The sequence below is a fragment of the Gadus chalcogrammus genome, unplaced genomic scaffold (assembly GCF_026213295.1).
Source record: "Gadus chalcogrammus isolate NIFS_2021 unplaced genomic scaffold, NIFS_Gcha_1.0 GACHA100, whole genome shotgun sequence".
NCBI lineage: Eukaryota > Metazoa > Chordata > Actinopteri > Gadiformes > Gadidae > Gadus > Gadus chalcogrammus.
In genome coordinates, this window is record NW_026613535.1 from 152,501 (window position 1) to 180,094 (window position 27,594).

Genomic DNA, 27,594 nt, shown 5'->3' on the forward strand with positions numbered 1-27,594 from the left:
AAACATCAGGTCACGGTACGCCACGGTAGGCCACGGAGTCAATGAGCTCGAGTTGAAAAAGAAAAAGCTTACAGCACCTGGTATTCCCAGACGGTCTCCCATCCAAGTACTAACCAGGCCCGACCCTGCTTAGCTTCCGAGATCAGACGAGATCGGGCGTGTTCAGGGTGGTATGGCCGTAAGCAATTAGTGCAGGCGCAAAACCAGGTTTTATACAGTAGCACATAAGGAGTGAGAAAGCTGCTGAGGCTCGACGTTACACTTTTACAAAAACAATCATTAGTTAGATATAAACGGCAGTAATTGATTCAGTAGGACTCCTTATCCATGTAAACGATCATTGTGACATCTGAATTCATTAATTATCTGAAATACACTGCGTGTGCGTGTGATGTTAAATGTTTGAACCAAGGTTAACGGTTAAAGTGTCAGAGAATGGGTGGTGATTTTTTGACGTCCTCCCATGATCTGAAGTGAGCGTGCGTGTTTGTGTTGGTGAAATTTTAAGAAATGTACAACTGTCGGTTCAGCTCTCTGGTGCTCCCTGCTGGCAGTATCACTATACTGTCCTCATGTTTCACAAAAATAGTTTTGAGAGACGTTGTCAGATTTTGTATGTTGCTTAAATCCTCCAATGCGGTTGGCAGTAAACATCAGGTCACGGTACGCCACGGTAGGCCACGGAGGCAATGAGCTCGAGTTGAAAAAGAAAAAGCTTACAGCACCTGGTATTCCCAGGCGGTCTCCCATCCAAGTACTAAACAGGCCCGACCCTGCTTAGCTTCCGAGATCAGACGAGATCGGGCGTGTTCAGGGTGGTATGGCCATAAGCAATTAGTGTAGGCGCAAAACCAGGTTTTATACAGTAGCACATAAGGAGTGAGAAAGCTGCTGAGGCTCGACATTACACTTTTACAAAAACAATCATTAGTTAGATATAAACGGCAGTAATTGATTCAGTAGGACTCCTTATCCATGTAAACGATCATTGTGACATCTGAATTCATTAATTATCTGAAATACACTGCGTGTGCGTGTGATGTTAAATGTTTGAACCAAGGTTAACGGTTAAAGTGTCAGAGAATGGGTGGTGATTTTTTGACGTCCTCCCATGATCTGAAGTGAGCGTGCGTGTTTGTGTTGGTGAAAGTTTAAGAAATGTACAACTGTCGGTTCAGCTCTCTGGTGCTCCCTGCTGGCAGTATCACTATACTGTCCTCATGTTTCACAAAAATAGTTTTGAGAGACGTTGTCAGTTTTTGTATGTTGCTTAAATCCTCCAAAGCGGTTGGCAGTAAACATCAGGTCACGGTACGCCACGGTAGGCCACGGAGTCAATGAGCTCGAGTTGAAAAAGAAAAAGCTTACAGCACCTGGTATTCCCAGGCGGTCTCCCATCCAAGTACTAACCAGGCCCGACCCTGCTTAGCTTCCGAGATCAGACGAGATCGGGCGTGTTTTTTTTAAATCTTTTTTATTATCAAAAATATATTCAATTTTATACAATTACGCATTCATTTATACATATATCAAATAAAAGTAAATGAAAAACTGTCCCACAAATTAAACCACAAACCGCACAAACAATTAACTAAACACACTTTCTCTTTTAAATTAAAAATAAGAACCACACAGCAAAAACAGTATCTTTTCCCAAATACACTTACCCTCGAAATTAAACCGCCCCTCAGTCCCAAAGCACAAACCGAACAGCCCAAACCCAGAATTTTTAACCTCGAACATTTACCCACAAAATTAAACCACCCCTCATTCGAAAAAAACACACAAAACCAAAATCCCACACAAAACTCCCTCGCTCTCCCACCTCCAAAATTATGCCACCCCCTTTAAACCACCCAAATCAACCCCAAACGGTGCCCTGCTCAGTCATCCATACAATTCCATTCTCATTCACACCACATACTCCCGCACTCTCTACAAACATACTCACAAACAAAGCCTCGTCCACAACATACAGCATTCGTAAGTGTCTTTTCCATTCATTCACAAACAGCCTCCATGCATCCAACTTTCTCCTTTCATACAGCGCAAAATTGCGCCTGTTAAAAATCGCCCTCCTTGCAAATCCAAAGATCATATTGATCATTTTCCAATTTCTATATTTCCTACTCACTCCCAAGAGTACAGACAATTCCCACCCCCGTTCCACCCAGCAGTCTCCCACACTGCACCCTCCCAGCAGCCCCTTGATTTTTCCCCAGAATTCCACTAGCTCGCAACAATACACAAAAATGTGATTCACGTCTTCATCCCCACTTTCACACACCATACACGTCCTCCCATACACTCCCCTGTGCATTTGGTGCAGGATGATGCATGTGAAAATCCTCCTGTGCCTTATCTTGAAATCAAGATCAAATATTGCATGCGGTGTGTGCGGTATGTTAATGTACTTCCACAAAATGTTGGGTGTAATGTCCGGATATGTGTCTGCCCATTTACTCTCACATGTGGGTTTTTGCACTCTATGTGTCAATGCATGCTTGTACCAAATCTTTGTCTTGACATCAGTAATGGCGTGTGACTCCCCCCCCAGGCACAGGAAGATTCCCACCGCATCATCCTGCCCAACCCTCCCCTTATTTCTAAACCCGTCCCCCCATTCACTCATCACACACTCTTCCACTCTCTCCAACACTTTCACAATCACTCCCCTCCTATATGTTATCCCCTTCTCTCTCATTATCCTAATCACTCTTTCTTTATCCCATCTCCCTCCCCTGTCGACTAGATCTCCCACCCGCTTCAGCCCCGCCCTCTCAAGAGCCACGCTCTTGTTGACCCCTCCGCCCCCCTGTTTAAAATATGGGCTGGAGAGGAAAGGTAGCCTCATCACAGACGCTCTTGACTCGCATACGAGTGTAGTCTTATCAAACAGCAGGAACCACGCGTTGAGCACCTCCTGGAAGAACCGCGGCAGATGTGCATATGCCGCTGCGTTCTGCGTCTGCAACAAATTGTCATCACTTAAGAGACCAAATGTGCTCAGCCACTGGCTGAAGTGGCCCTTCCAGGCCGCCTCCCGACTTGCATCCCTAAATTTGCCTATCAATTTAGTTCGTAACGCAGTTCTTTTTGCGAGTACGTCCATCAATCCTAGCCCACCCTGATCATTGACCCTTATCAGCGTTCTATGCGCTATACTGGCTGCTTTGCTCCTCCAAATAAAGTCTCTAACGACTTTGGCAATCTTCTGCTCAGCCCAAGTCGGAAGCGCACAAGTGCTCAAGGCATGATTCACCTGCGACAACACTAGAGCATTGGTGACGGCCACCCTTCCCCTCAACAGCAGACCCCTAGCCCTCCACATACTCAGGGTCTTTTGCATACGCCCAATAACATCCTTCCACGTCAAATCATCGCATTCATTCTCATCACTACCAACATACACTCCGAGCACTTTTCTTTGATTCTCCACTACTTTGAATCCCCATTTGTTATCTAGGTCTTTGTTCCTACCCATCCCCATTATTTCAGATTTCTCTATATTAATTTTTGCTCCTGAAGCTCTCTCATACGTTTCTATATGTTTCAACACTATATCCACATCACTCTCACTTTTTACCATTACATTAATATCATCCGCATACTGCATTAAACTAATTTTTTCCCTTACCTATTCCACACACTCTTTTGTCATTCAAAATTAAAGCCGCCAACGGCTCCGCCACCATGCTATAGAGCAGTGCTGACATTGGGCAGCCCTGCCTCACTGACCTCTTGACATCGAAAGAGTCAGTCAGAGCACCGTTACACTTAATTTTACTCTTAGCCCCCCCATAGAGCAATCCCACCCACCCCCTTAATTTAGTCCCAAATCCAAGTTTCTCCAGTACCCTCCCCAAAAAATCCTGATCCACCCTATCAAACGCTTTGTTTAAATCAATCCCCAGCCACAATCCTCCCTCCCCTTCCATATCTCTAACTACCTGTTTTATTGTTAATATCGAATCCCCAATGTCCCTCCCCGGAATGCTATACGCTTGAGTTGGACCTATTACTGAGCCTATTACCTCCCTCATTCTATTCGCAAGTATCTTAGCAATAATTTTATAGTCAGTGTTGAGTAGACTGATTGGCCTATAGTTATCAAGATTTTTGTTATCACCCTTATTTTTATAAAAAATCGTAATTATGCCTAATCCCATACTCTCCGGGAGCCAGCCGGTTTTCTCCACATACTTGCAGAGTTTTTCAACCACCGGAGCCAGAATTCCCTTAAAGCCGACGTAAAACTCGGCTGTCAGACCATCACTCCCCGGGCTCTTATTCTTGTTTAGTCCATCAATAGCACTATAAATCTCTTGCACAGAAAATTCACAATCGCACCAAGCACTATCCTCCCTACTTAAAGTCCTCTCCAGTGCCTCTAGGGCCTCTCCCACACTATCCTCATCACATGCATCTTTTTTAAATAAACACTCATAATAATCCCTAACTAATGTTAAGCTTGCTGGTAGTTCTACCATGAGGACTCAAATCACTCGCGGCTGGCCGCCAATCACCAGCTACCAATCACCTGCCTACACCTGCTCTATAAAGAGTAGTCTAACATATGTCTTGCTGCTCAGGTCTTCGTTCAACGCATGAGCTGCTTACTGTGCTTTCGATTCGCTAAATCTCGTCGCATAGTACCATGTCGTTTAATACATACCCAGAGGCCGTAATGTCGGATTTCGATGAGGACGCTTTTCCTCCATCTCCTGCCGTATCACGTAGGAGTTCGCGAATCCAATTAAAATCGGCTTCTTGGGCGTCTTGGCCAACCAAAAAACTGCTGGAACTCCTGACCCAAGAAGGCGTCCCAGTGGAAGTCGGCTTGTCGCGGGCGGATGCCCTGCAGCTTGCCGACACAGCGCTGGGGGAACATCTCCACGCTCAACTCTCCCCAACGTTCACTCCGGATGCCGCCGCCGCTGGCTCCGCTGCTGCGACGACTACAAAACCCGGCAAAAAGCGCGCTGGTCGGCTTACTACCTCCGGCCCGGCCAAGCGAGCGCGGAAAGCCGGTAATTTCGTTCCACGGGATCCTCATCACCACCCCCAACAAATCCCCGACGCGGACCTTCGCCAGGTTCTACACACCCTCGCCGAGTCGGTCCAAAGCCTCGGCGCCAGGATGGATGCTGTTGAAACACCAGGCCGCATTCCCGGACGGGTCCAGGCCCTCAACCCGCCGTCGTTCATCGCCACGGCGCCTTTTTCCTTCCAGCTACCATCCGGCTCCATAGGCTATGCTCCCGGCACGTGCTCGGGTACCACGGCTACTGCAGCCCCCGCGGTAGCCCCTTTCGCGTATTCGCTCGCTACTGCTCTACCAGTCCAGCTCCAGGGTAGGAGCTTTATTACGCCCGCCGCGGCTACGGTTTCTCAGACCACAAAAAATAATATAATCCAGGGCAGAGACGTTAATCTCGCGGCGTTACTGTTACCCTCCCCCGCCATAGAGCGTCAATGGGTTGATTGCGGTGACGTGTCCGTTCTTCTGAAAACGTCAGACCCTAGACTTACGCGTAATCTCTCTTTTGGCGAGTTCGTCATTACATTCGGGATTTACAGAGACATTATGTGCCAAGTTTATCCGGATAGGAGGGCAGAACTTGACGCTTACCTCGCTATTATCGCCGACCTCAACCAGCGCTACGCCGGAACGTTATTTTATGAATATCATAAAGCATTTTCTGCCAAGTCGGCCCAATGGATCTCCATGCTTAATGTGAGGATTGATTGGTCCACTACGGACACCGAGCTTCTGCTCCACCACTTCGGTGGCCATCAGTCAATTTCTTGCGCTATCTGCAGTTCCCACGGGCACACAACGGTGCTATGCCCCAAGACCGCTACTACCGCCCCCGTCTATGCCCCTAAAACGCCACTCGTCCATAGTGACGTTAACGTAAGACCACCGTGCGATCGTCTCGGACGGGCTGTCGTTTCTTTCAATGGGAGGCCTATCTGTAATAATTTTAATGAATCTGTCTGTTCTTACTATCAATGTAAATTCTCCCACATTTGCAGCTTTTGCAGGGACCCGCACCCGAAAACTACCTGCCCCCGCCGCCAAAGGCCGGCAATTCAAGGGAGGGGCCATCCCTCCAAGAGATTTTAAAATCTCACCCATCTACCCCAATTAACATTGCTTCTCTTTCATCATTCCTCTCATCGCACCCCGACTCCGGTTTTGTAGACCATCTCATCACAGGCCTTTCACAGGGGTTCCGGGTGGGAGTCCTTTCTCCATTGTCCACTAAATATGTGGCAAAAAATCTCCAGTCAGCTCTGGCAGAACCAGAAATAGTGTTAAAATTATGTTATCGGCCCATTTAGTTCTCCCCCCTTTTCTTTCTTTAGAATAAATTCTCTCGGCGTTGCTACCCGGAGATATTCAGGGAAAAAACGTCTTATTTTTGATATGTCTTCTCCTCACTCTGACTCTTTCGCTAGCGTTAACGAATGTATCCCACCAGAACCATTCTCGTTGTACTATGCCACTATCGACCACGCCATCGCGTTGATAAAAATCGCAGGCCAGGGAGTTTGGCTCGCTAAAGCCGACATTACAGATGCTTTAAAATAATGCCCATTCATCGGTCCGATTGGCCGTTGTTCGGTGTGAAATGGCAGTCTAAATTCTATTTCGCAGTTAGACTAACATTCGGGTGTAGGAGCAGCCCCCACCTCTTCAATTTGCTATCTGAGGCCCTATGCTGGATTATGCTAAACATATGTAGGTTGCCATTCCACCTCAATTTCGCTATGCGTATTATACCACAAGGGCGCTCGTTCATCTCTCGCCTCCTAGATCTGGCACATTCGGTCCCAAAACTGAACGACGTGATACACCTCAACGAAGGCTGCAGGTCCGATCTCAAATTCTGGTCGTTCCTCATCGCTAACTGGAACGGAATTTCCTTCTTCTATAACGACACGCCTGAATCATCTGATTCTCTCGAACTATTCACTGATGCGGCCCCCTCGGTCGGGTTTGGGGGTTTCTTCCAAGGCCAATGGTTCGCTGGGAGATGGCCGGTCGAATTCCGCACATTCGCCTTCGGGTCAGAGTCGTCTGCGTTGTTCGAGCTCTACCCTATTGTGGCAGCTAGCGTTCTGTGGGGCCAAGCATGGCGGCGTAAACGTATCACCATGTTTTGCGATAACGAAGCAGTGGTGGCTATCATTAATAAAAAGCGATCTGCATGCCCCACTATCATGTCCATGCTCAGACGTCTCACATGGCAGTCCGTCACTCTCAATTTCATCATTAATGCTGAGCATATACCTGGTCACCATAATAGTCCTTGCTGATTCTCTCTCTCGTTTCCGTTTCCAGGAATTCAGACGTCTATGCCCCGCAGCGAATACGGACCCAATAATCAGCCCACCCTTCCACGAACTCCGGCTGGATTAGGCAATAGGCTAAATTCGTTGCTAGACTCCGCGAGTGTTTTTATGGCAAAAGCTCTAGCGCCATCTACTCTCAAAGCTTATAGCTACGCGTGGTCCCTGTTTAATTTATTTTGCATTTCCATGCACGTTTCAGTTCTTCCAGTGTCGGTATCTATTGTCTGCGCTTTTATCGTCCACTGCTTCGAATCTCATAGACATAAATTGTCTACGATTCGGGGGAATATAGCTGGTATTCAATTTTATGCTAGATGCCAAGATCCTGGCTCTCCTAGTCTATTTTCGGCTCCCGCAATCCGTCTCTTATTGAAGGGCATGTATAAATCGGTGCCAAAAGTACCAGACAAACGCTCTCCTATCACAACTCGATATATTGAACAGATTAGTGTGCGCTCTTAGAGCTGGGAAATTCCATCCTTATTTTAACACATTACTCGAGACAGTGTTTCTCACAGCATTCTACGGGTTCATGCGTCCAGGGGAATATACGTCTCCTACTCAGACTTTTTCCCCTACACGGGGCCTGGCTTTTGCTGATGTCACCTTCTCTGCAAGGCATTTTTCCATCTTCTTAAAACGGTCCAAAAGCGATAGCCTAGGGGCAGGTGCTACTATTATCATCTCAAGAATCAACAACTCTCTCTGCCCTTACGCTTCCATGCTCCTTTACCTCAAGCTCCGGCAATGCACGCCTCCGAATCACCTCTGTTTATTTTGCCTAACGGCCGGCCAATGATAAAGAGTGGTTTAGAGTCCATCTCGCGAAGGTGGTAGAAGGGTGTGGCCTACCTTCTCCCCTCTACACTGGCCACTCCTTCCGGATTGGAGCGGCAACTACAGCCGCTGAACAAGGGTTGCCGGACGCGTCTATCAAACGGCTGGGAAGGTGGTCTTCCACAGCCTACGAATCCTACATCCGGTCGAATTCAAGGTTCTTCCATCAAGCGCACACGATGCTCTCTAACGTCGGTCAAGGCAGTGTTTAACACGTTTTCAACTATAGCTGTTTCTGGCGGCCTGTTTTCATTCCAGGGTTATTCTAGTCTTAGTGTCAAGCTGTTATTTTAGTCTATTCGTTTTAGATACGCCTATATTCTTTCTAGTGTTATCGAAATGTATTGCACTATGTATTTAACTATAGTTATTGTCACACGCCCAGCATGCCTGTTGCGTCCCGTTTTTTTTTCACGCGATAAAGGTTCGTGATGATATTTTGTCATTATTTTCGTTGCTAAAAGCAACATTATTTGCAAACTACTGGTGGTGGTGGTTATCGGGTACTAAATTCATAAAGCAAAATTCGGTGTCATAACTCAGGTTAACCTGCAGCAACCCCGGCGAGTGTGACCACGTCGGTGGATCATCTAGAAAACACTCTTGAGTTCGCTGTCACGTCAGTGGCGTTCATAGGAAAATAAAACTCAAGGTTGCAGCGGCAACCCCGGTGAGTGCGTTGCTCACGTCGGTGGGAACAACTCGGGCACTCGTGAGTATGACCACGTCGGTGGCACGTTATCTAATACTCATGGTTTGACTGCAAGCAACCCCGGTGAGTGCGTTGCCCACGTCGGTGGGAACAACCAAGCACTCGTGAGTTCGTTGCGCACGTCGGTGCGGTACAACTCAGAACTCCACGTTCGCTGCAGCAACCCTGGTAGTGCGTTGACCACGTCGGTGGGCACAACTCGGGCACATGCAAATTTAATTACCACGTCGGTGGCATAATATCAAACACTCAAGTGCAGGGCACTCGGAGTTCATTGAACACGTCGGTGTTCAACACGGAAGTACACAATATTTGCTGCAGCAACACCGGTGAGTGCGTGACCACGTCGGTGGCACATCAAGGGCACTCGTGATTTCGTTGACCACGTCGGTGTTCAACATGAAAGTTCACAATACTTGCTGCAACAACACCGGTGAGTGCGTGACCACGTCGGTGGCACATCAAGGGCACTCGTGAGTTCGTTGACCACGTCGGTGGTTCACCGCGAAAGCACTCAGGTCACGCAGCGACCCCGGAGAGTGAATCGACCACGGCAGTTGGTACAGCACGAAAGCACTCGTGGCTCGCTGCGTAACAGCTGCAGAGTGCTCTAAATTTTAATTGATCTCGCTGAGGTATTTTAAGTCAACTGCTTTTACGTGATTCATCGATCTCGCTGACGGTTTTTAAGCTTATCGTTTTACGGTACGTATGATTGACTCTTAATATGTCGTATATTGGGTATGCCTTTTATCTTCCAGAAGCAGTATAGATCCTTGTCCACTTCTTCTACGCGGGTATGTATGGTCTCATTACCCCCTTTCGATATTCTATTTTTGGGGTCGGCTCCGCCCCTGCCAGTCCCGGCAGGACATGCCGAGGTATCTCAGCTACTTCCGGCGTAGGCCTACGTCCTCTCTTTTGGGGAAGGCTCCGCCCCTGCTAGTCCTGGCAGGATACGCTGAGTCCGCACGTTATCCTGGATCAGTGACGGGGCTCATGCCAAAGATTCACCATGCAAAATATTCCCATGTCGTTATTTAAATAAATCCTGTTCATACTTATCGGTGATCGAGTCTTTATGGGAGAAATGTTAAGCTTGCTGGTAGTTCTACCATGAGGACTCAAATCACGCGCGGCTGGCCGCCAATCACCAGCTACCAATCACCTGCCTACACCTGCTCTATAAAGAGTAGTCTAACATATGTCTTGCTGCTCAGGTCTTCGTTCAACGCACCTCCATCCACCCCACCACCACCAGGTCGGCCCAGTCTACTTGTCCAGGGGAAGGCTCCGCCCCTGCTAGTCCTGGCAGGATACGCCGAGTCCGCACGTTATCCTGGATCAGTGACGGGGCTCATGCCAAAGATTCACCATGCAAAATATTCCCATGTCGTTATTTAAATAAATCCTGTTCATACTTATCGGTGATCGAGTCTTTATGGGAGAACTTTTAATATCTCTTCCTTATCAGTTATTATTTGACCACCATTATCTAATACCTCCTTTATCTCCGTTTTATTTTGTTTTTGTTTTTCCAAACCCAGGAAAAAGGCTGTGCTCCTTTCCCCTTCGTACATATATTGTATCCTGCTTCTAATAGCAGCCCCTCTACACTTCGCTACCTCTAAGGCACTCAATTTTTCTTTTAAATCCACATATTTTTCCGTACATATATTACCCTCCTCATCTAACAGTTTAATTTCCTCATTTAGTTGTTTTCTCAAATGAACCTCCTCTGCATTTTCCCTTTTCCTTTTTTCTATACCATACCTGACACATTTGTTTTAATTCTTATTTTCACACTCTCCCACCACACACTCATATTCGCATCATCATTCCATTCATCCATCGTTCTCTTCAAAAAAAAAAACATGCTCTTCATAAACACAGCATCTCCCAAAAAGCTGGCATTAAAGCACCAAGGCCTCTGGTTGACACTCCCTCCCCTCCCTCCCACCTCTAACCTAATCCCCGCGTGGTCACTCCAGGTATTATTGATGTATTCCACACTCTTAATTAATTTAACATTACCACTTTGTACCAACACAAAGTCAATCCTACTCTGTTCAGAGTATTAGCAACAAGTTGCCTCCTTGAAAAAACCTTTTTCCACGGGTGTAGGACTCTCCATATGTCTACCAATTGATAGTTCTCCATCAAGTCCCTAAGGGTTTGCCTAGTGCTGTCCCCTTTAAACGTATTGTTACTCGACAAATCAGACCGAGTCAAAATAACATTAAAACCCCCCACAATCATACAGTTAGGGTTGCACCACACATTTAAACCAGCCAAAAAAACCCTCCTCTCCTTCTCCCCCATTGGGTGCATGTAAATTAATTATTCTAAGTTCCCTCCCCTCATAAACACAATCAACAACTAACACCTCCCCTCTAAATCTCTATGAACTAAATTATCCCCGTTATTTTAGCACTATTAAACATATTGCCACTCCCCTGGCCCTGGGAGTCCCTTCAGAAAAATAAATCTGGCCTTTCCACTGCTTTCTACTCCTATTCAGTAGGTTGTCATCCCACCTAGTTTCCTGTAAACACAAAATATCAGCTCTTATGTCCAATATGGCATTTCTTTTATATTCAGTTCTCATACCGTTCGCATTCAGGGAAAAAATAACCAAAGCCATAAATAATAAAAAATAAAATAAGGAAAAACCAACGAAAAAGAGCCAGCTAGCACAATAACCTTCATCAAAAAAAATTAACAATTCTTATTCTTCTTCCCACTCCCCTCCGTCTTTTGCTTTGCGGACATCCTTTTTTTCGCCTCCCTTAGCTCCTCCATGTCCATATCACTCCCCGAGCTCCCCTCCCTCACAGTATTATCCACAAAATCCCCACTCTCACCCACCTCATCATTGCCCCAAGTCATTTTAAGTACAGTTTTCCCCGTCCCATCCCCAAACATTCTACCCCTTCCCGTCTTTCACCTCTGCCTCTCACGCTCCTGTCTCCCTGCCGCCGCGGCAGGGCCCTCGCTCCGCTCTCCCCTCAGGTCCGCAGGCTGGCCCGAGGTGAGCTCCTCCTCCAGCAACGTGGGGAATTCCTCCCCCCCAGAGGCACCGTCCCGGTCCATGCTCGCGCCCATGCCCTCCTGCTCGTCCTCACCACCACCGTCATCCGGCGCCCCCGGTTCGTCACCATCCAGCTCGCCGCCGTCCTCCTCCGCCTCCTTCTCCACCGGGCATATACGTCTCTCTCTCTCCTCCGGCATGTCAGACACTTTGCCACCCCAGTGGCACACTCCCGAGCGTAGTGGCCCTGGCATCCGCAATTATGACAGGTAAAATCCGGGCACTCACGCAGGATGTTGCCCGGCTGCATACAGCTCCTACAAACCTTCATCTGGCGGTCGTGGATTACTCTAAAGTATTCAACACCCGTTGCGGTATTGAATTTAGTGGAATATGGCAAGGATTGCACGAGCTCATTAAATTTGACCCGTACAATCCTTGTACCATCGGCAATATTTGTGCCCGGCCACATCCTCCTCTTGATGGACGAAAGCGCCCGGACTCCCCACCCACTAGTTTATCCAGGATTTCCGCATCAGAAAAGTATGATGGCAGGGTAAGAAAGGAAACCACCAGCTCGTCATTACATAGTTCTCTGGCAATATCCTAGTGTTGTGTATTTTAAACCCATCGAGCAGACGGTCCTTCCCCCTCTCTCCGCACACCGTCACCTCCAGCTTCCCGAGGGCCAGCACCCTACAGGCCCTGATTTCTCCGCACACGACCGCCATAGCCTTCATTAATTCTCCTAAGGGTATAACGTCCCCGCACTGCTCCACGCAAAACCGTGAGCCTCCTCTCATACATGCGCTCTACCTTCTTAATCCCGTCCACTGTTTCTCCACCAGCCACCTGCTCTTGCCCGCCTCCAGCCGCCTTGCCGTTCCCATCTCCCCCGCTCTCTCCTTCTCTCCTTTCTCCTCCCGACTCCTCCGCAACACTCCTTCCTCCTCGCAACCCGCCAGCTTTTCCGTCCTCCTCCACCTCAAGTCCTGCTCCATTCACCGTCCCTCCAGCTCGCTGCCCGCCGGCACTCATTTCGCCCGGTGGCTTCGCCGAAGCTAGGCCCCGGATCATTCTCGCCTCCACCGTTGCAAACAAACAAAAACGACTGGAAAAGTATATAAATAATAACTCAGGGCGATCCCCCAACAGTCTATGACTGCGGGGGACGAAAAAAAACACAAAATAACTGGTTGTTAGACCAGATAGCAACACTCCAAAATTCTCTCCACCAGAACAAACAATTTACATGCGGCTGTCCAAAAAAAAACACTACGTACTCCGGACACTGTAGGGGGCGTCAGGGTGGTATGGCCGTAAGCAATTAGTGCAGGCGCAAAACCAGGTTTTATACAGTAGCACATAAGGAGTGAGAAAGCTGCTGAGGCTCGACGTTACACTCTTACAAAAACAATCATTAGTTAGATATAAACGGCAGTAATTGATTCAGTAGGACTCCTTATCCATGTAAACGATCATTGTGACATCTGAATTCATTAATTATCTGAAATACACTGCGTGTGCGTGTGATGTTAAATGTTTGAACCAAGGTTAACGGTTAAAGTGTCAGAGAATGGGTGGTGATTTTTGACGTCCTCCCATGATCTGAAGTGAGCGTGCGTGTTTGTGTTGGTGAAAGTTTAAGAAATGTACAACTGTCGGTTCAGCTCTCTGGTGCTCCCTGCTGGCAGTATCACTATACTGTCCTCATGTTTCACAAAAATAGTTTTGAGAGACGTTGTCAGTTTTGTATGTTGCTTAAATCCTCCAAAGCGGTTGGCAGTAAACATCAGGTCACGGTACGCCACGGAGTCAATGAGCTCGAGTTGAAAAAGAAAAAGCTTACAGCACCTGGTATTCCCAGGCGGTCTCCCATCCAAGTACTAACCAGGCCCGACCTTGCTTAGCTTCCGAGATCAGAACGAGATCGGGTGTGTTCAGTGTGGTATGGCCGTAAGCAATTAGTGCAGGCGCAAAACCAGGTTTTATACAGTAGCACATAAGGAGTGAGAAAGCTGCTGAGGCTCGACGTTACACTTTTACAAAAACAATCATTAGTTAGATATAAACGGCAGTAATTGATTCAGTAGGACTCCTTATCCATGTAAACGATCATTGTGACATCTGAATTCATTAATTATCTGAAATACACTGCGTGTGCGTGTGATGTTAAATGTTTGAACCAAGGTTAACGGTTAAAGTGTCAGAGAATGGGTGGTGATTTTTTGACGTCCTCCCATGATCTGAAGTGAGCGTGCGTGTTTGTGTTGGTGAAAGTTTAAGAAATGTACAACTGTCGGTTTCAGCTCTCTGGTGCTCCCTGCTGGCAGTATCACTATACTGTCCTCATGTTTCACAAAAATAGTTTTGAGAGACGTTGTCAGTTTTTGTATGTTGCTTAAATCCTCCAAAGCGGTTGGCAGTAAACATCAGGTCACGGTACGCACGGTAGGCCACGGAGTCAATGAGCTCGAGTTGAAAAGAAAATGCTTACAGCACCTGGTATTCCCAGGCGGTCTCCCATCCAAGTACTAACCAGGGCCGACCCTGCTTAGCTTCCGAGATCAGACGAGATCAGGCGTGTTCAGGGTGGTATGGCCGTAAGCAATTAGTGCAGGCGCAAAACCAGGTTTTATACAGTAGCACATAAGGAGTGAGAAAGCTGCTGAGGCTTGACGTTACACTTTTACAAAAACAATCATTAGTTAGATATAAACGGCAGTAATTGATTCAGTAGGACTCCTTATCCATGTAAACGATCATTGTGACATCTGAATTCATTAATTATCTGAAATACACTGCGTGTGCGTGTGATGTTAAATGTTTGAACCAAGGTTAACGGTTAAAGTGTCAGAGAATGGGTGGTGATTTTTTGACGTCCTCCCATGATCTGAAGTGAGCGTGCGTGTTTGTGTTGGTGAAAGTTTAAGAAATGTACAACTGTCGGTTCAGCTCTCTGGTGCTCCCTGCTGGCAGTATCACTATACTGTCCTCATGTTTCACAAAAATAGTTTTGAGAGACGTTGTCAGTTTTTGTATGTTGCTTAAATCCTCCAAAGCGGTTGGCAGTAAACATCAGGTCACGGTACGCCACGGTAGGCCACGGAGGCAATGAGCTCGAGTTGAAAAAGAAAAAGCTTACAGCACCTGGTATTCCCAGGCGGTCTCCCATCCAAGTACTAACCAGGCCCGACCCTGCTTAGCTTCCGAGATCAGACGAGATCGGGCGTGTTCAGGGTGGTATGGCCGTAAGCAATTAGTGCAGGCGCAAAACCAGGTTTTATACAGTAGCACATAAGGAGTGAGAAAGCTGCTGAGGCTCGACGTTACACTTTTACAAAAACAATCATTAGTTAGATATAAACGGCAGTAATTGATTCAGTAGGACTCCTTATCCATGTAAACGATCATTGTGACATCTGAATTCATTAATTATCTGAAATACACTGCGTGTGCGTGTGATGTTAAATGTTTGAACCAAGGTTAACGGTTAAAGTGTCAGAGAATGGGTGGTGATTTTTTGACGTCCTCCCATGATCTGAAGTGAGCGTGCGTGTTTGTGTTGGTGAAAGTTTAAGAAATGTACAACTGTCGGTTCAGCTCTCTGGTGCTCCCTGCTGGCAGTATCACTATACTGTCCTCATGTTTCACAAAAATAGTTTTGAGAGACGTTGTCAGTTTTTGTATGTTGCTTAAATCCTCCAAAGCGGTTGGCAGTAAACATCAGGTCACGGTACGCCACGGTAGGCCACGGAGTCAATGAGCTCGAGTTGAAAAAGAAAAAGCTTACAGCACCTGGTATTCCCAGGCGGTCTCCCATCCAAGTACTAACCAGGCCCGACCCTGCTTAGCTTCCGAGATCAGACGAGATCGGGCGTGTTCAGGGTGGTATGGCCGTAAGCAATTAGTGCAGGCGCAAAACCAGGTTTTATACAGTAGCACATAAGGAGTGAGAAAGCTGCTGAGGCTCGACGTTACACTTTTACAAAAACAATCATTAGTTAGATATAAACGGCAGTAATTGATTCAGTAGGACTCCTTATCCATGTAAACGATCATTGTGACATCTGAATTCATTAATTATCTGAAATACACTGCGTGTGCGTGTGATGTTAAATGTTTGAACCAAGGTTAACGGTTAAAGTGTCAGAGAATGGGTGGTGATTTTTTGACGTCCTCCCATGATCTGAAGTGAGCGTGCGTGTTTGTGTTGGTGAAAGTTTAAGAAATGTACAACTGTCGGTTCAGCTCTCTGGTGCTCCCTGCTGGCAGTATCACTATACTGTCCTCATGTTTCACAAAAACAGTTTTGAGAGACGTTGTCAGTTTTTGTATGTTGCTTAAATCCTCCAAAGCGGTTGGCAGTAAACATCAGGTCACGGTACGCCACGGTAGGCCACGGAGTCAATGAGCTCGAGTTGAAAAAGAAAAAGCTTACAGCACCTGGTATTCCCAGGCGGTCTCCCATCCAAGTACTAACCAGGCCCGACCCTGCTTAGCTTCCGAGATCAGACGAGATCGGGCGTGTTCAGGGTGGTATGGCCGTAAGCAATTAGTGCAGGCGCAAAACCAGGTTTTATACAGTAGCACATAAGGAGTGAGAAAGCTGCTGAGGCTCGACGTTACACTCTTACAAAAACAATCATTAGTTAGATATAAACGGCAGTAATTGATTCAGTAGGACTCCTTATCCATGTAAACGATCATTGTGACATCTGAATTCATTAATTATCTGAAATACACTGCGTGTGCGTGTGATGTTAAATGTTTGAACCAAGGTTAACGGTTAAAGTGTCAGAGAATGGGTGGTGATTTTTTGACGTCCTCCCATGATCTGAAGTGAGCGTGCGTGTTTGTGTTGGTGAAAGTTTAAGAAATGTACAACTGTCGGTTCAGCTCTCTGGTGCTCCCTGCTGGCAGTATCACTATACTGTCCTCATGTTTCACAAAAATAGTTTTGAGAGACGTTGTCAGTTTTTGTATGTTGCTTAAATCCTCCAAAGCGGTTGGCAGTAAACATCAGGTCACGGTACGCCACGGTAGGCCACGGAGTCAATGAGCTCGAGTTGAAAAAGAAAAAGCTTACAGCACCTGGTATTCCCAGGCGGTCTCCCATCCAAGTACTAACCAGGCCCGACCCTGCTTAGCTTCCGAGATCAGACGAGATCGGGCGTGTTCAGGGTGGTATGGCCGTAAGCAATTAGTGCAGGCGCAAAACCAGGTTTTATACAGTAGCACATAAGGAGTGAGAAAGCTGCTGAGGCTCGACGTTACACTTTTACAAAAACAATCATTAGTTAGATATAAACGGCAGTAATTGATTCAGTAGGACTCCTTATCCATGTAAACGATCATTGTGACATCTGAATTCATTAATTATCTGAAATACACTGCGTGTGCGTGTGATGTTAAATGTTTGAACCAAGGTTAACGGTTAAAGTGTCAGAGAATGGGTGGTGATTTTTTGACGTCCTCCCATGATCTGAAGTGAGCGTGCGTGTTTGTGTTGGTGAAAGTTTAAGAAATGTACAACTGTCGGTTCAGCTCTCTGGTGCTCCCTGCTGGCAGTATCACTATACTGTCCTCATGTTTCACAAAAATAGTTTTGAGAGACGTTGTCAGTTTTTGTATGTTGCTTAAATCCTCCAAAGCGGTTGGCAGTAAACATCAGGTCACGGTACGCCACGGTAGGCCACGGAGTCAATGAGCTCGAGTTGAAAAAGAAAAAGCTTACAGCACCTGGTATTCCCAGGCGGTCTCCCATCCAAGTACTAACCAGGCCCGACCCTGCTTAGCTTCCGAGATCAGACGAGATCGGGCGTGTTCAGGGTGGTATGGCCGTAAGCAATTAGTGCAGGCGCAAAACCAGGTTTTATACAGTAGCACATAAGGAGTGAGAAAGCTGCTGAGGCTCGACGTTACACTTTTACAAAAACAATCATTAGTTAGATATAAACGGCAGTAATTGATTCAGTAGGACTCCTTATCCATGTAAACGATCATTGTGACATCTGAATTCATTAATTATCTGAAATACACTGCGTGTGCGTGTGATGTTAAATGTTTGAACCAAGGTTAACGGTTAAAGTGTCAGAGAATGGGTGGTGATTTTTTGACGTCCTCCCATGATCTGAAGTGAGCGTGCGTGTTTGTGTTGGTGAAAGTTTAAGAAATGTACAACTGTCGGTTCAGCTCTCTGGTGCTCCCTGCTGGCAGTATCACTATACTGTCCTCATGTTTCACAAAAATAGTTTTGAGAGACGTTGTCAGTTTTTGTATGTTGCTTAAATCCTCCAAAGCGGTTGGCAGTAAACATCAGGTCACGGTACGCCACGGTAGGCCACGGAGTCAATGAGCTCGAGTTGAAAAAGAAAAAGCTTACAGCACCTGGTATTCCCAGGCGGTCTCCCATCCAAGTACTAACCAGGCCCGACCCTGCTTAGCTTCCGAGATCAGACGAGATCGGGCGTGTTCAGGGTGGTATGGCCGTAAGCAATTAGTGCAGGCGCAAAACCAGGTTTTATACAGTAGCACATAAGGAGTGAGAAAGCTGCTGAGGCTCGACGTTACACTTTTACAAAAACAATCATTAGTTAGATATAAACGGCAGTAATTGATTCAGTAGGACTCCTTATCCATGTAAACGATCATTGTGACATCTGAATTCATTAATTATCTGAAATACACTGCGTGTGCGTGTGATGTTAAATGTTTGAACCAAGGTTAACGGTTAAAGTGTCAGAGAATGGGTGGTGATTTTTTGACGTCCTCCCATGATCTGAAGTGAGCGTGCGTGTTTGTGTTGGTGAAAGTTTAAGAAATGTACAACTGTCGGTTCAGCTCTCTGGTGCTCCCTGCTGGCAGTATCACTATACTGTCCTCATGTTTCACAAAAATAGTTTTGAGAGACGTTGTCAGTTTTTGTATGTTGCTTAAATCCTCCAAAGCGGTTGGCAGTAAACATCAGGTCACGGTACGCCACGGTAGGCCACGGAGGCAATGAGCTCGAGTTGAAAAAGAAAAAGCTTACAGCACCTGGTATTCCCAGGCGGTCTCCCATCCAAGTACTAACCAGGCCCGACCCTGCTTAGCTTCCGAGATCAGACGAGATCGGGCGTGTTCAGGGTGGTATGGCCGTAAGCAATTAGTGCAGGCGCAAAACCAGGTTTTATACAGTAGCACATAAGGAGTGAGAAAGCTGCTGAGGCTCGACGTTACACTTTTACAAAAACAATCATTAGTTAGATATAAACGGCAGTAATTGATTCAGTAGGACTCCTTATCCATGTAAACGATCATTGTGACATCTGAATTCATTAATTATCTGAAATACACTGCGTGTGCGTGTGATGTTAAATGTTTGAACCAAGGTTAACGGTTAAAGTGTCAGAGAATGGGTGGTGATTTTTTGACGTCCTCCCATGATCTGAAGTGAGCGTGCGTGTTTGTGTTGGTGAAAGTTTAAGAAATGTACAACTGTCGGTTCAGCTCTCTGGTGCTCCCTGCTGGCAGTATCACTATACTGTCCTCATGTTTCACAAAAATAGTTTTGAGAGACGTTGTCAGTTTTTGTATGTTGCTTAAATCCTCCAAAGCGGTTGGCAGTAAACATCAGGTCACGGTACGCCACGGTAGGCCACGGAGTCAATGAGCTCGAGTTGAAAAAGAAAAAGCTTACAGCACCTGGTATTCCCAGGCGGTCTCCCATCCAAGTACTAACCAGGCCCGACCCTGCTTAGCTTCCGAGATCAGACGAGATCGGGCGTGTTCAGGGTGGTATGGCCGTAAGCAATTAGTGCAGGCGCAAAACCAGGTTTTATACAGTAGCACATAAGGAGTGAGAAAGCTGCTGAGGCTCGACGTTACACTTTTACAAAAACAATCATTAGTTAGATATAAACGGCAGTAATTGATTCAGTAGGACTCCTTATCCATGTAAACGATCATTGTGACATCTGAATTCATTAATTATCTGAAATACACTGCGTGTGCGTGTGATGTTAAATGTTTGAACCAAGGTTAACGGTTAAAGTGTCAGAGAATGGGTGGTGATTTTTTGACGTCCTCCCATGATCTGAAGTGAGCGTGCGTGTTTGTGTTGGTGAAAGTTTAAGAAATGTACAACTGTCGGTTCAGCTCTCTGGTGCTCCCTGCTGGCAGTATCACTATACTGTCCTCATGTTTCACAAAAATAGTTTTGAGAGACGTTGTCAGTTTTTGTATGTTGCTTAAATCCTCCAAAGCGGTTGGCAGTAAACATCAGGTCACGGTACGCCACGGTAGGCCACGGAGTCAATGAGCTCGAGTTGAAAAAGAAAAAGCTTACAGCACCTGGTATTCCCAGGCGGTCTCCCATCCAAGTACTAACCAGGCCCGACCCTGCTTAGCTTCCGAGATCAGACGAGATCGGGCGTGTTCAGGGTGGTATGGCCGTAAGCAATTAGTGCAGGCGCAAAACCAGGTTTTATACAGTAGCACATAAGGAGTGAGAAAGCTGCTGAGGCTCGACGTTACACTTTTACAAAAACAATCATTAGTTAGATATAAACGGCAGTAATTGATTCAGTAGGACTCCTTATCCATGTAAACGATCATTGTGACATCTGAATTCATTAATTATCTGAAATACACTGCGTGTGCGTGTGATGTTAAATGTTTGAACCAAGGTTAACGGTTAAAGTGTCAGAGAATGGGTGGTGATTTTTTGACGTCCTCCCATGATCTGAAGTGAGCGTGCGTGTTTGTGTTGGTGAAGTTTAAGAAATGTACAACTGTCGGTTCAGCTCTCTGGTGCTCCCTGCTGGCAGTATCACTATACTGTCCTCATGTTTCACAAAAATAGTTTTGAGAGACGTTGTCAGTTTTTGTATGTTGCTTAAATCCTCCAAAGCGGTTGGCAGTAAACATCAGGTCACGGTACGCCACGGAGTCAATGAGCTCGAGTTGAAAAAGAAAAAGCTTACAGCACCTGGTATTCCCAGGCGGTCTCCCATCCAAGTACTAACCAGGCCCGACCCTGCTTAGCTTCCGAGATCAGACGAGATCGGGCGTGTTCAGGGTGGTATGGCCGTAAGCAATTAGTGCAGGCGCAAAACCAGGTTTTATACAGTAGCACATAAGGAGTGAGAAAGCTGCTGAGGCTCGACGTTACACTTTACAAAAACAATCATTAGTTAGATATAAACGGCAGTAATTGATTCAGTAGGACTCCTTATCCATGTAAACGATCATTGTGACATCTGAATTCATTAATTATCTGAAATACACTGCGTGTGCGTGTGATGTTAAATGTTTGAACCAAGGTTAACGGTTAAAGTGTCAGAGAATGGGTGGTGATTTTTTGACGTCCTCCCATGATCTGAAGTGAGCGTGCGTGTTTGTGTTGGTGAAAGTTTAAGAAATGTACAACTGTCGGTTCAGCTCTCTGGTGCTCCCTGCTGGCAGTATCACTATACTGTCCTCATGTTTCACAAAAATAGTTTTGAGAGACGTTGTCAGTTTTTGTATGTTGCTTAAATCCTCCAAAGCGGTTGGCAGTAAACATCAGGTCACGGTACGCCACGGTAGGCCACGGAGTCAATGAGCTCGAGTTGAAAAAGAAAAAGCTTACAGCACCTGGTATTCCCAGGCGGTCTCCCATCCAAGTACTAACCAGGCCCGACCCTGCTTAGCTTCCGAGATCAGACGAGATCGGGCGTGTTCAGGGTGGTATGGCCGTAAGCAATTAGTGCAGGCGCAAAACCAGGTTTTATACAGTAGCACATAAGGAGTGAGAAAGCTGCTGAGGCTCGACGTTACACTTTTACAAAAACAATCATTAGTTAGATATAAACGGCAGTAATTGATTCAGTAGGACTCCTTATCCATGTAAACGATCATTGTGACATCTGAATTCATTAATTATCTGAAATACACTGCGTGTGCGTGTGATGTTAAATGTTTGAACCAAGGTTAACGGTTAAAGTGTCAGAGAATGGGTGGTGATTTTTTGACGTCCTCCCATGATCTGAAGTGAGCGTGCGTGTTTGTGTTGGTGAAAGTTTAAGAAATGTACAACTGTCGGTTCAGCTCTCTGGTGCTCCCTGCTGGCAGTATCACTATACTGTCCTCATGTTTCACAAAAATAGTTTTGAGAGACGTTGTCAGTTTTTGTATGTTGCTTAAATCCTCCAAAGCGGTTGGCAGTAAACATCAGGTCACGGTACGCCACGGAGTCAATGAGCTCGAGTTGAAAAAGAAAAAGCTTACAGCACCTGGTATTCCCAGGCGGTCTCCCATCCAAGTACTAACCAGGCCCGACCCTGCTTAGCTTCCGAGATCAGACGAGATCGGGCGTGTTCAGGGTGGTATGGCCGTAAGCAATTAGTGCAGGCGCAAAACCAGGTTTTATACAGTAGCACATAAGGAGTGAGAAAGCTGCTGAGGCTCGACGTTACACTTTTACAAAAACAATCATTAGTTAGATATAAACGGCAGTAATTGATTCAGTAGGACTCCTTATCCATGTAAACGATCATTGTGACATCTGAATTCATTAATTATCTGAAATACACTGCGTGTGCGTGTGATGTTAAATGTTTGAACCAAGGTTAACGGTTAAAGTGTCAGAGAATGGGTGGTGATTTTTTGACGTCCTCCCATGATCTGAAGTGAGCGTGCGTGTTTGTGTTGGTGAAAGTTTAAGAAATGTACAACTGTCGGTTCAGCTCTCTGGTGCTCCCTGCTGGCAGTATCACTATACTGTCCTCATGTTTCACAAAAATAGTTTTGAGAGACGTTGTCAGTTTTTGTATGTTGCTTAAATCCTCCAAAGCGGTTGGCAGTAAACATCAGGTCACGGTACGCCACGGAGTCAATGAGCTCGAGTTGAAAAAGAAAAGCTTACAGCACCTGGTATTCCCAGGCGGTCTCCCATCCAAGTACTAACCAGGCCCGACCCTGCTTAGCTTCCGAGATCAGACGAGATCGGGCGTGTTCAGGGTGGTATGGCCGTAAGCAATTAGTGCAGGCGCAAAACCAGGTTTTATACAGTAGCACATAAGGAGTGAGAAAGCTGCTGAGGCTCGACGTTACACTTTTACAAAAACAATCATTAGTTAGATATAACGGCAGTAATTGATTCAGTAGGACTCCTTATCCATGTAAACGATCATTGTGACATCTGAATTCATTAATTATCTGAAATACACTGCGTGTGCGTGTGATGTTAAATGTTTGAACCAAGGTTAACGGTTAAAGTGTCAGAGAATGGGTGGTGATTTTTTGACGTCCTCCCATGATCTGAAGTGAGCGTGCGTGTTTGTGTTGGTGAAAGTTTAAGAAATGTACAACTGTCGGTTCAGCTCTCTGGTGCTCCCTGCTGGCAGTATCACTATACTGTCCTCATGTTTCACAAAAATAGTTTTGAGAGACGTTGTCAGTTTTTGTATGTTGCTTAAATCCTCCAAAGCGGTTGGCAGTAAACATCAGGTCACGGTACGCCACGGTAGGCCACGGAGTCAATGAGCTCGAGTTGAAAAAGAAAAAGCTTACAGCACCTGGTATTCCCAGGCGGTCTCCCATCCAAGTACTAACCAGGCCCGACCCTGCTTAGCTTCCGAGATCAGACGAGATCGGGCGTGTTCAGGGTGGTATGGCCGTAAGCAATTAGTGCAGGCGCAAAACCAGGTTTTATACAGTAGCACATAAGGAGTGAGAAAGCTGCTGAGGCTCGACGTTACACTTTTACAAAAACAATCATTAGTTAGATATAAACGGCAGTAATTGATTCAGTAGGACTCCTTATCCATGTAAACGATCATTGTGACATCTGAATTCATTAATTATCTGAAATACACTGCGTGTGCGTGTGATGTTAAATGTTTGAACCAAGGTTAACGGTTAAAGTGTCAGAGAATGGGTGGTGATTTTTTGACGTCCTCCCATGATCTGAAGTGAGCGTGCGTGTTTGTGTTGGTGAAAGTTTAAGAAATGTACAACTGTCGGTTCAGCTCTCTGGTGCTCCCTGCTGGCAGTATCACTATACTGTCCTCATGTTTCACAAAAATAGTTTTGAGAGACGTTGTCAGTTTTTGTATGTTGCTTAAATCCTCCAAAGCGGTTGGCAGTAAACATCAGGTCACGGTACGCCACGGTAGGCCACGGAGTCAATGAGCTCGAGTTGAAAAAGAAAAAGCTTACAGCACCTGGTATTCCCAGGCGGTCTCCCATCCAAGTACTAACCAGGCCCGACCCTGCTTAGCTTCCGAGATCAGACGAGATCGGGCGTGTTCAGGGTGGTATGGCCGTAAGCAATTAGTGCAGGCGCAAAACCAGGTTTTATACAGTAGCACATAAGGAGTGAGAAAGCTGCTGAGGCTCGACGTTACACTTTACAAAAACAATCATTAGTTAGATATAAACGGCAGTAATTGATTCAGTAGGACTCCTTATCCATGTAAACGATCATTGTGACATCTGAATTCATTAATTATCTGAAATACACTGCGTGTGCGTGTGATGTTAAATGTTTGAACCAAGGTTAACGGTTAAAGTGTCAGAGAATGGGTGGTGATTTTTTGACGTCCTCCCATGATCTGAAGTGAGCGTGCGTGTTTGTGTTGGTGAAAGTTTAAGAAATGTACAACTGTCGGTTCAGCTCTCTGGTGCTCCCTGCTGGCAGTATCACTATACTGTCCTCATGTTTCACAAAAATAGTTTTGAGAGACGTTGTCAGTTTTTGTATGTTGCTTAAATCCTCCAAAGCGGTTGGCAGTAAACATCAGGTCACGGTACGCCACGGTAGGCCACGGAGTCAATGAGCTCGAGTTGAAAAAGAAAAAGCTTACAGCACCTGGTATTCCCAGGCGGTCTCCCATCCAAGTACTAACCAGGCCCGACCCTGCTTAGCTTCCGAGATCAGACGAGATCGGGCGTGTTCAGGGTGGTATGGCCGTAAGCAATTAGTGCAGGCGCAAAACCAGGTTTTATACAGTAGCACATAAGGAGTGAGAAAGCTGCTGAGGCTCGACGTTACACTTTTACAAAAACAATCATTAGTTAGATATAAACGGCAGTAATTGATTCAGTAGGACTCCTTATCCATGTAAACGATCATTGTGACATCTGAATTCATTAATTATCTGAAATACACTGCGTGTGCGTGTGATGTTAAATGTTTGAACCAAGGTTAACGGTTAAAGTGTCAGAGAATGGGTGGTGATTTTTTGACGTCCTCCCATGATCTGAAGTGAGCGTGCGTGTTTGTGTTGGTGAAAGTTTAAGAAATGTACAACTGTCGGTTCAGCTCTCTGGTGCTCCCTGCTGGCAGTATCACTATACTGTCCTCATGTTTCACAAAAATAGTTTTGAGAGACGTTGTCAGTTTTTGTATGTTGCTTAAATCCTCCAAAGCGGTTGGCAGTAAACATCAGGTCACGGTACGCCACGGAGTCAATGAGCTCGAGTTGAAAAAGAAAAAGCTTACAGCACCTGGTATTCCCAGGCGGTCTCCCATCCAAGTACTAACCAGGCCCGACCCTGCTTAGCTTCCGAGATCAGACGAGATCGGGCGTGTTCAGGGTGGTATGGCCGTAAGCAATTAGTGCAGGCGCAAAACCAGGTTTTATACAGTAGCACATAAGGAGTGAGAAAGCTGCTGAGGCTCGACGTTACACTTTTACAAAAACAATCATTAGTTAGATATAAACGGCAGTAATTGATTCAGTAGGACTCCTTATCCATGTAAACGATCATTGTGACATCTGAATTCATTAATTATCTGAAATACACTGCGTGTGCGTGTGATGTTAAATGTTTGAACCAAGGTTAACGGTTAAAGTGTCAGAGAATGGGTGGTGATTTTTTGACGTCCTCCCATGATCTGAAGTGAGCGTGCGTGTTTGTGTTGGTGAAAGTTTAAGAAATGTACAACTGTCGGTTCAGCTCTCTGGTGCTCCCTGCTGGCAGTATCACTATACTGTCCTCATGTTTCACAAAAATAGTTTTGAGAGACGTTGTCAGTTTTTGTATGTTGCTTAAATCCTCCAAAGCGGTTGGCAGTAAACATCAGGTCACGGTACGCCACGGTAGGCCACGGAGTCAATGAGCTCGAGTTGAAAAAGAAAAGCTTACAGCACCTGGTATTCCCAGGCGGTCTCCCATCCAAGTACTAACCAGGCCCGACCCTGCTTAGCTTCCGAGATCAGACGAGATCGGGCGTGTTCAGGGTGGTATGGCCGTAAGCAATTAGTGCAGGCGCAAAACCAGGTTTTATACAGTAGCACATAAGGAGTGAGAAAGCTGCTGAGGCTCGACGTTACACTTTTACAAAAACAATCATTAGTTAGATATAAACGGCAGTAATTGATTCAGTAGGACTCCTTATCCATGTAAACGATCATTGTGACATCTGAATTCATTAATTATCTGAAATACACTGCGTGTGCGTGTGATGTTAAATGTTTGAACCAAGGTTAACGGTTAAAGTGTCAGAGAATGGGTGGTGATTTTTTGACGTCCTCCCATGATCTGAAGTGAGCGTGCGTGTTTGTGTTGGTGAAAGTTTAAGAAATGTACAACTGTCGGTTCAGCTCTCTGGTGCTCCCTGCTGGCAGTATCACTATACTGTCCTCATGTTTCACAAAAATAGTTTTGAGAGACGTTGTCAGTTTTTGTATGTTGCTTAAATCCTCCAAAGCGGTTGGCAGTAAACATCAGGTCACGGTACGCCACGGAGTCAATGAGCTCGAGTTGAAAAAGAAAAAGCTTACAGCACCTGGTATTCCCAGGCGGTCTCCCATCCAAGTACTAACCAGGCCCGACCCTGCTTAGCTTCCGAGATCAGACGAGATCGGGCGTGTTCAGGGTGGTATGGCCGTAAGCAATTAGTGCAGGCGCAAAACCAGGTTTTATACAGTAGCACATAAGGAGTGAGAAAGCTGCTGAGGCTCGACGTTACACTTTTACAAAAACAATCATTAGTTAGATATAACGGCAGTAATTGATTCAGTAGGACTCCTTATCCATGTAAACGATCATTGTGACATCTGAATTCATTAATTATCTGAAATACACTGCGTGTGCGTGTGATGTTAAATGTTTGAACCAAGGTTAACGGTTTAAAGTGTCAGAGAATGGGTGGTGATTTTTTGACGTCCTCCCATGATCTGAAGTGAGCGTGCGTGTTTGTGTTGGTGAAAGTTTAAGAAATGTACAACTGTCGGTTCAGCTCTCTGGTGCTCCCTGCTGGCAGTATCACTATACTGTCCTCATGTTTCACAAAAATAGTTTTGAGAGACGTTGTCAGGTTTTGTATGTTGCTTAAATCCTCCAAAGCGGTTGGCAGTAAACATCAGGTCACGGTACGCCACGGAGTCAATGAGCTCGAGTTGAAAAAGAAAAAGCTTACAGCACCTGGTATTCCAGGCGGTCTCCATCCAAGTACTAACCAGGCCCGACCCTGCTTAGCTTCCGAGATCAGACGAGATCGGGCGTGTTCAGGGTGGTATGGCCGTAAGCAATTAGTGCAGGCGCAAAACCAGGTTTTATACAGTAGCACATAAGGAGTGAGAAAGCTGCTGAGGCTCGACGTTACACTTTTACAAAAACAATCATTAGTTAGATATAAACGGCAGTAATTGATTCAGTAGATACGCCAGCAGGGACATCT

The 27,594-nt window shown here is 46.0% G+C and overlaps 1 protein-coding gene and 24 non-coding genes across 25 annotated transcripts; 1 reads left to right on the plus strand and 24 right to left on the minus strand.

Annotated features, from left to right (window-relative positions):
• Positions 1 to 65: 65 nt before the first annotated feature.
• Positions 66 to 184, minus strand: LOC130378736 (5S ribosomal RNA). Its single transcript, XR_008894878.1, has one exon. It is a non-coding gene; the product is annotated as a 5S ribosomal RNA (ribosomal RNA).
• A 529-nt stretch (positions 185 to 713) lies between these two features.
• On the minus strand, positions 714 to 832 carry LOC130378740 (5S ribosomal RNA). Its single transcript, XR_008894882.1, has one exon. It is a non-coding gene; the product is annotated as a 5S ribosomal RNA (ribosomal RNA).
• A 3,742-nt stretch (positions 833 to 4,574) lies between these two features.
• On the plus strand, positions 4,575 to 6,243 carry LOC130378692 (uncharacterized; the record flags this gene model as incomplete). Its single annotated transcript, XM_056585398.1, has 2 exons — positions 4,575 to 5,917; positions 6,040 to 6,243. Coding segments are annotated over exons 1-2 (1,464 nt in total), but the record flags the coding sequence as incomplete, so codon positions are not given.
• Positions 6,244 to 13,784: 7,541 nt separating this feature from the next.
• Positions 13,785 to 13,904, minus strand: LOC130378747 (5S ribosomal RNA). Its single transcript, XR_008894888.1, has one exon. It is a non-coding gene; the product is annotated as a 5S ribosomal RNA (ribosomal RNA).
• A 528-nt stretch (positions 13,905 to 14,432) lies between these two features.
• LOC130378752 (5S ribosomal RNA) lies at positions 14,433 to 14,551 on the minus strand. The gene has a single exon (XR_008894893.1). It is a non-coding gene; the product is annotated as a 5S ribosomal RNA (ribosomal RNA).
• A 529-nt stretch (positions 14,552 to 15,080) lies between these two features.
• Positions 15,081 to 15,199, minus strand: LOC130378739 (5S ribosomal RNA). Its single transcript, XR_008894881.1, has one exon. It is a non-coding gene; the product is annotated as a 5S ribosomal RNA (ribosomal RNA).
• A 529-nt stretch (positions 15,200 to 15,728) lies between these two features.
• LOC130378751 (5S ribosomal RNA) lies at positions 15,729 to 15,847 on the minus strand. Its single transcript, XR_008894892.1, has one exon. It is a non-coding gene; the product is annotated as a 5S ribosomal RNA (ribosomal RNA).
• A 529-nt stretch (positions 15,848 to 16,376) lies between these two features.
• On the minus strand, positions 16,377 to 16,495 carry LOC130378763 (5S ribosomal RNA). The gene has a single exon (XR_008894902.1). It is a non-coding gene; the product is annotated as a 5S ribosomal RNA (ribosomal RNA).
• Positions 16,496 to 17,024: 529 nt separating this feature from the next.
• Positions 17,025 to 17,143, minus strand: LOC130378706 (5S ribosomal RNA). Its single transcript, XR_008894851.1, has one exon. It is a non-coding gene; the product is annotated as a 5S ribosomal RNA (ribosomal RNA).
• A 529-nt stretch (positions 17,144 to 17,672) lies between these two features.
• Positions 17,673 to 17,791, minus strand: LOC130378713 (5S ribosomal RNA). Its single transcript, XR_008894857.1, has one exon. It is a non-coding gene; the product is annotated as a 5S ribosomal RNA (ribosomal RNA).
• Positions 17,792 to 18,320: 529 nt separating this feature from the next.
• On the minus strand, positions 18,321 to 18,439 carry LOC130378719 (5S ribosomal RNA). Its single transcript, XR_008894862.1, has one exon. It is a non-coding gene; the product is annotated as a 5S ribosomal RNA (ribosomal RNA).
• A 529-nt stretch (positions 18,440 to 18,968) lies between these two features.
• LOC130378720 (5S ribosomal RNA) lies at positions 18,969 to 19,087 on the minus strand. The gene has a single exon (XR_008894863.1). It is a non-coding gene; the product is annotated as a 5S ribosomal RNA (ribosomal RNA).
• Positions 19,088 to 19,616: 529 nt separating this feature from the next.
• On the minus strand, positions 19,617 to 19,735 carry LOC130378721 (5S ribosomal RNA). Its single transcript, XR_008894864.1, has one exon. It is a non-coding gene; the product is annotated as a 5S ribosomal RNA (ribosomal RNA).
• Positions 19,736 to 20,264: 529 nt separating this feature from the next.
• LOC130378722 (5S ribosomal RNA) lies at positions 20,265 to 20,383 on the minus strand. The gene has a single exon (XR_008894865.1). It is a non-coding gene; the product is annotated as a 5S ribosomal RNA (ribosomal RNA).
• A 518-nt stretch (positions 20,384 to 20,901) lies between these two features.
• On the minus strand, positions 20,902 to 21,020 carry LOC130378723 (5S ribosomal RNA). The gene has a single exon (XR_008894866.1). It is a non-coding gene; the product is annotated as a 5S ribosomal RNA (ribosomal RNA).
• Positions 21,021 to 21,548: 528 nt separating this feature from the next.
• LOC130378724 (5S ribosomal RNA) lies at positions 21,549 to 21,667 on the minus strand. Its single transcript, XR_008894867.1, has one exon. It is a non-coding gene; the product is annotated as a 5S ribosomal RNA (ribosomal RNA).
• A 519-nt stretch (positions 21,668 to 22,186) lies between these two features.
• On the minus strand, positions 22,187 to 22,305 carry LOC130378725 (5S ribosomal RNA). Its single transcript, XR_008894868.1, has one exon. It is a non-coding gene; the product is annotated as a 5S ribosomal RNA (ribosomal RNA).
• Positions 22,306 to 22,823: 518 nt separating this feature from the next.
• On the minus strand, positions 22,824 to 22,942 carry LOC130378726 (5S ribosomal RNA). Its single transcript, XR_008894869.1, has one exon. It is a non-coding gene; the product is annotated as a 5S ribosomal RNA (ribosomal RNA).
• A 528-nt stretch (positions 22,943 to 23,470) lies between these two features.
• Positions 23,471 to 23,589, minus strand: LOC130378728 (5S ribosomal RNA). Its single transcript, XR_008894871.1, has one exon. It is a non-coding gene; the product is annotated as a 5S ribosomal RNA (ribosomal RNA).
• A 529-nt stretch (positions 23,590 to 24,118) lies between these two features.
• LOC130378729 (5S ribosomal RNA) lies at positions 24,119 to 24,237 on the minus strand. The gene has a single exon (XR_008894872.1). It is a non-coding gene; the product is annotated as a 5S ribosomal RNA (ribosomal RNA).
• A 528-nt stretch (positions 24,238 to 24,765) lies between these two features.
• LOC130378731 (5S ribosomal RNA) lies at positions 24,766 to 24,884 on the minus strand. Its single transcript, XR_008894873.1, has one exon. It is a non-coding gene; the product is annotated as a 5S ribosomal RNA (ribosomal RNA).
• A 519-nt stretch (positions 24,885 to 25,403) lies between these two features.
• LOC130378732 (5S ribosomal RNA) lies at positions 25,404 to 25,522 on the minus strand. The gene has a single exon (XR_008894874.1). It is a non-coding gene; the product is annotated as a 5S ribosomal RNA (ribosomal RNA).
• Positions 25,523 to 26,050: 528 nt separating this feature from the next.
• On the minus strand, positions 26,051 to 26,169 carry LOC130378733 (5S ribosomal RNA). The gene has a single exon (XR_008894875.1). It is a non-coding gene; the product is annotated as a 5S ribosomal RNA (ribosomal RNA).
• Positions 26,170 to 26,688: 519 nt separating this feature from the next.
• LOC130378734 (5S ribosomal RNA) lies at positions 26,689 to 26,807 on the minus strand. The gene has a single exon (XR_008894876.1). It is a non-coding gene; the product is annotated as a 5S ribosomal RNA (ribosomal RNA).
• A 519-nt stretch (positions 26,808 to 27,326) lies between these two features.
• LOC130378758 (5S ribosomal RNA) lies at positions 27,327 to 27,443 on the minus strand. Its single transcript, XR_008894899.1, has one exon. It is a non-coding gene; the product is annotated as a 5S ribosomal RNA (ribosomal RNA).
• Between the last annotated feature and the right edge of the window lie 151 nt (positions 27,444 to 27,594).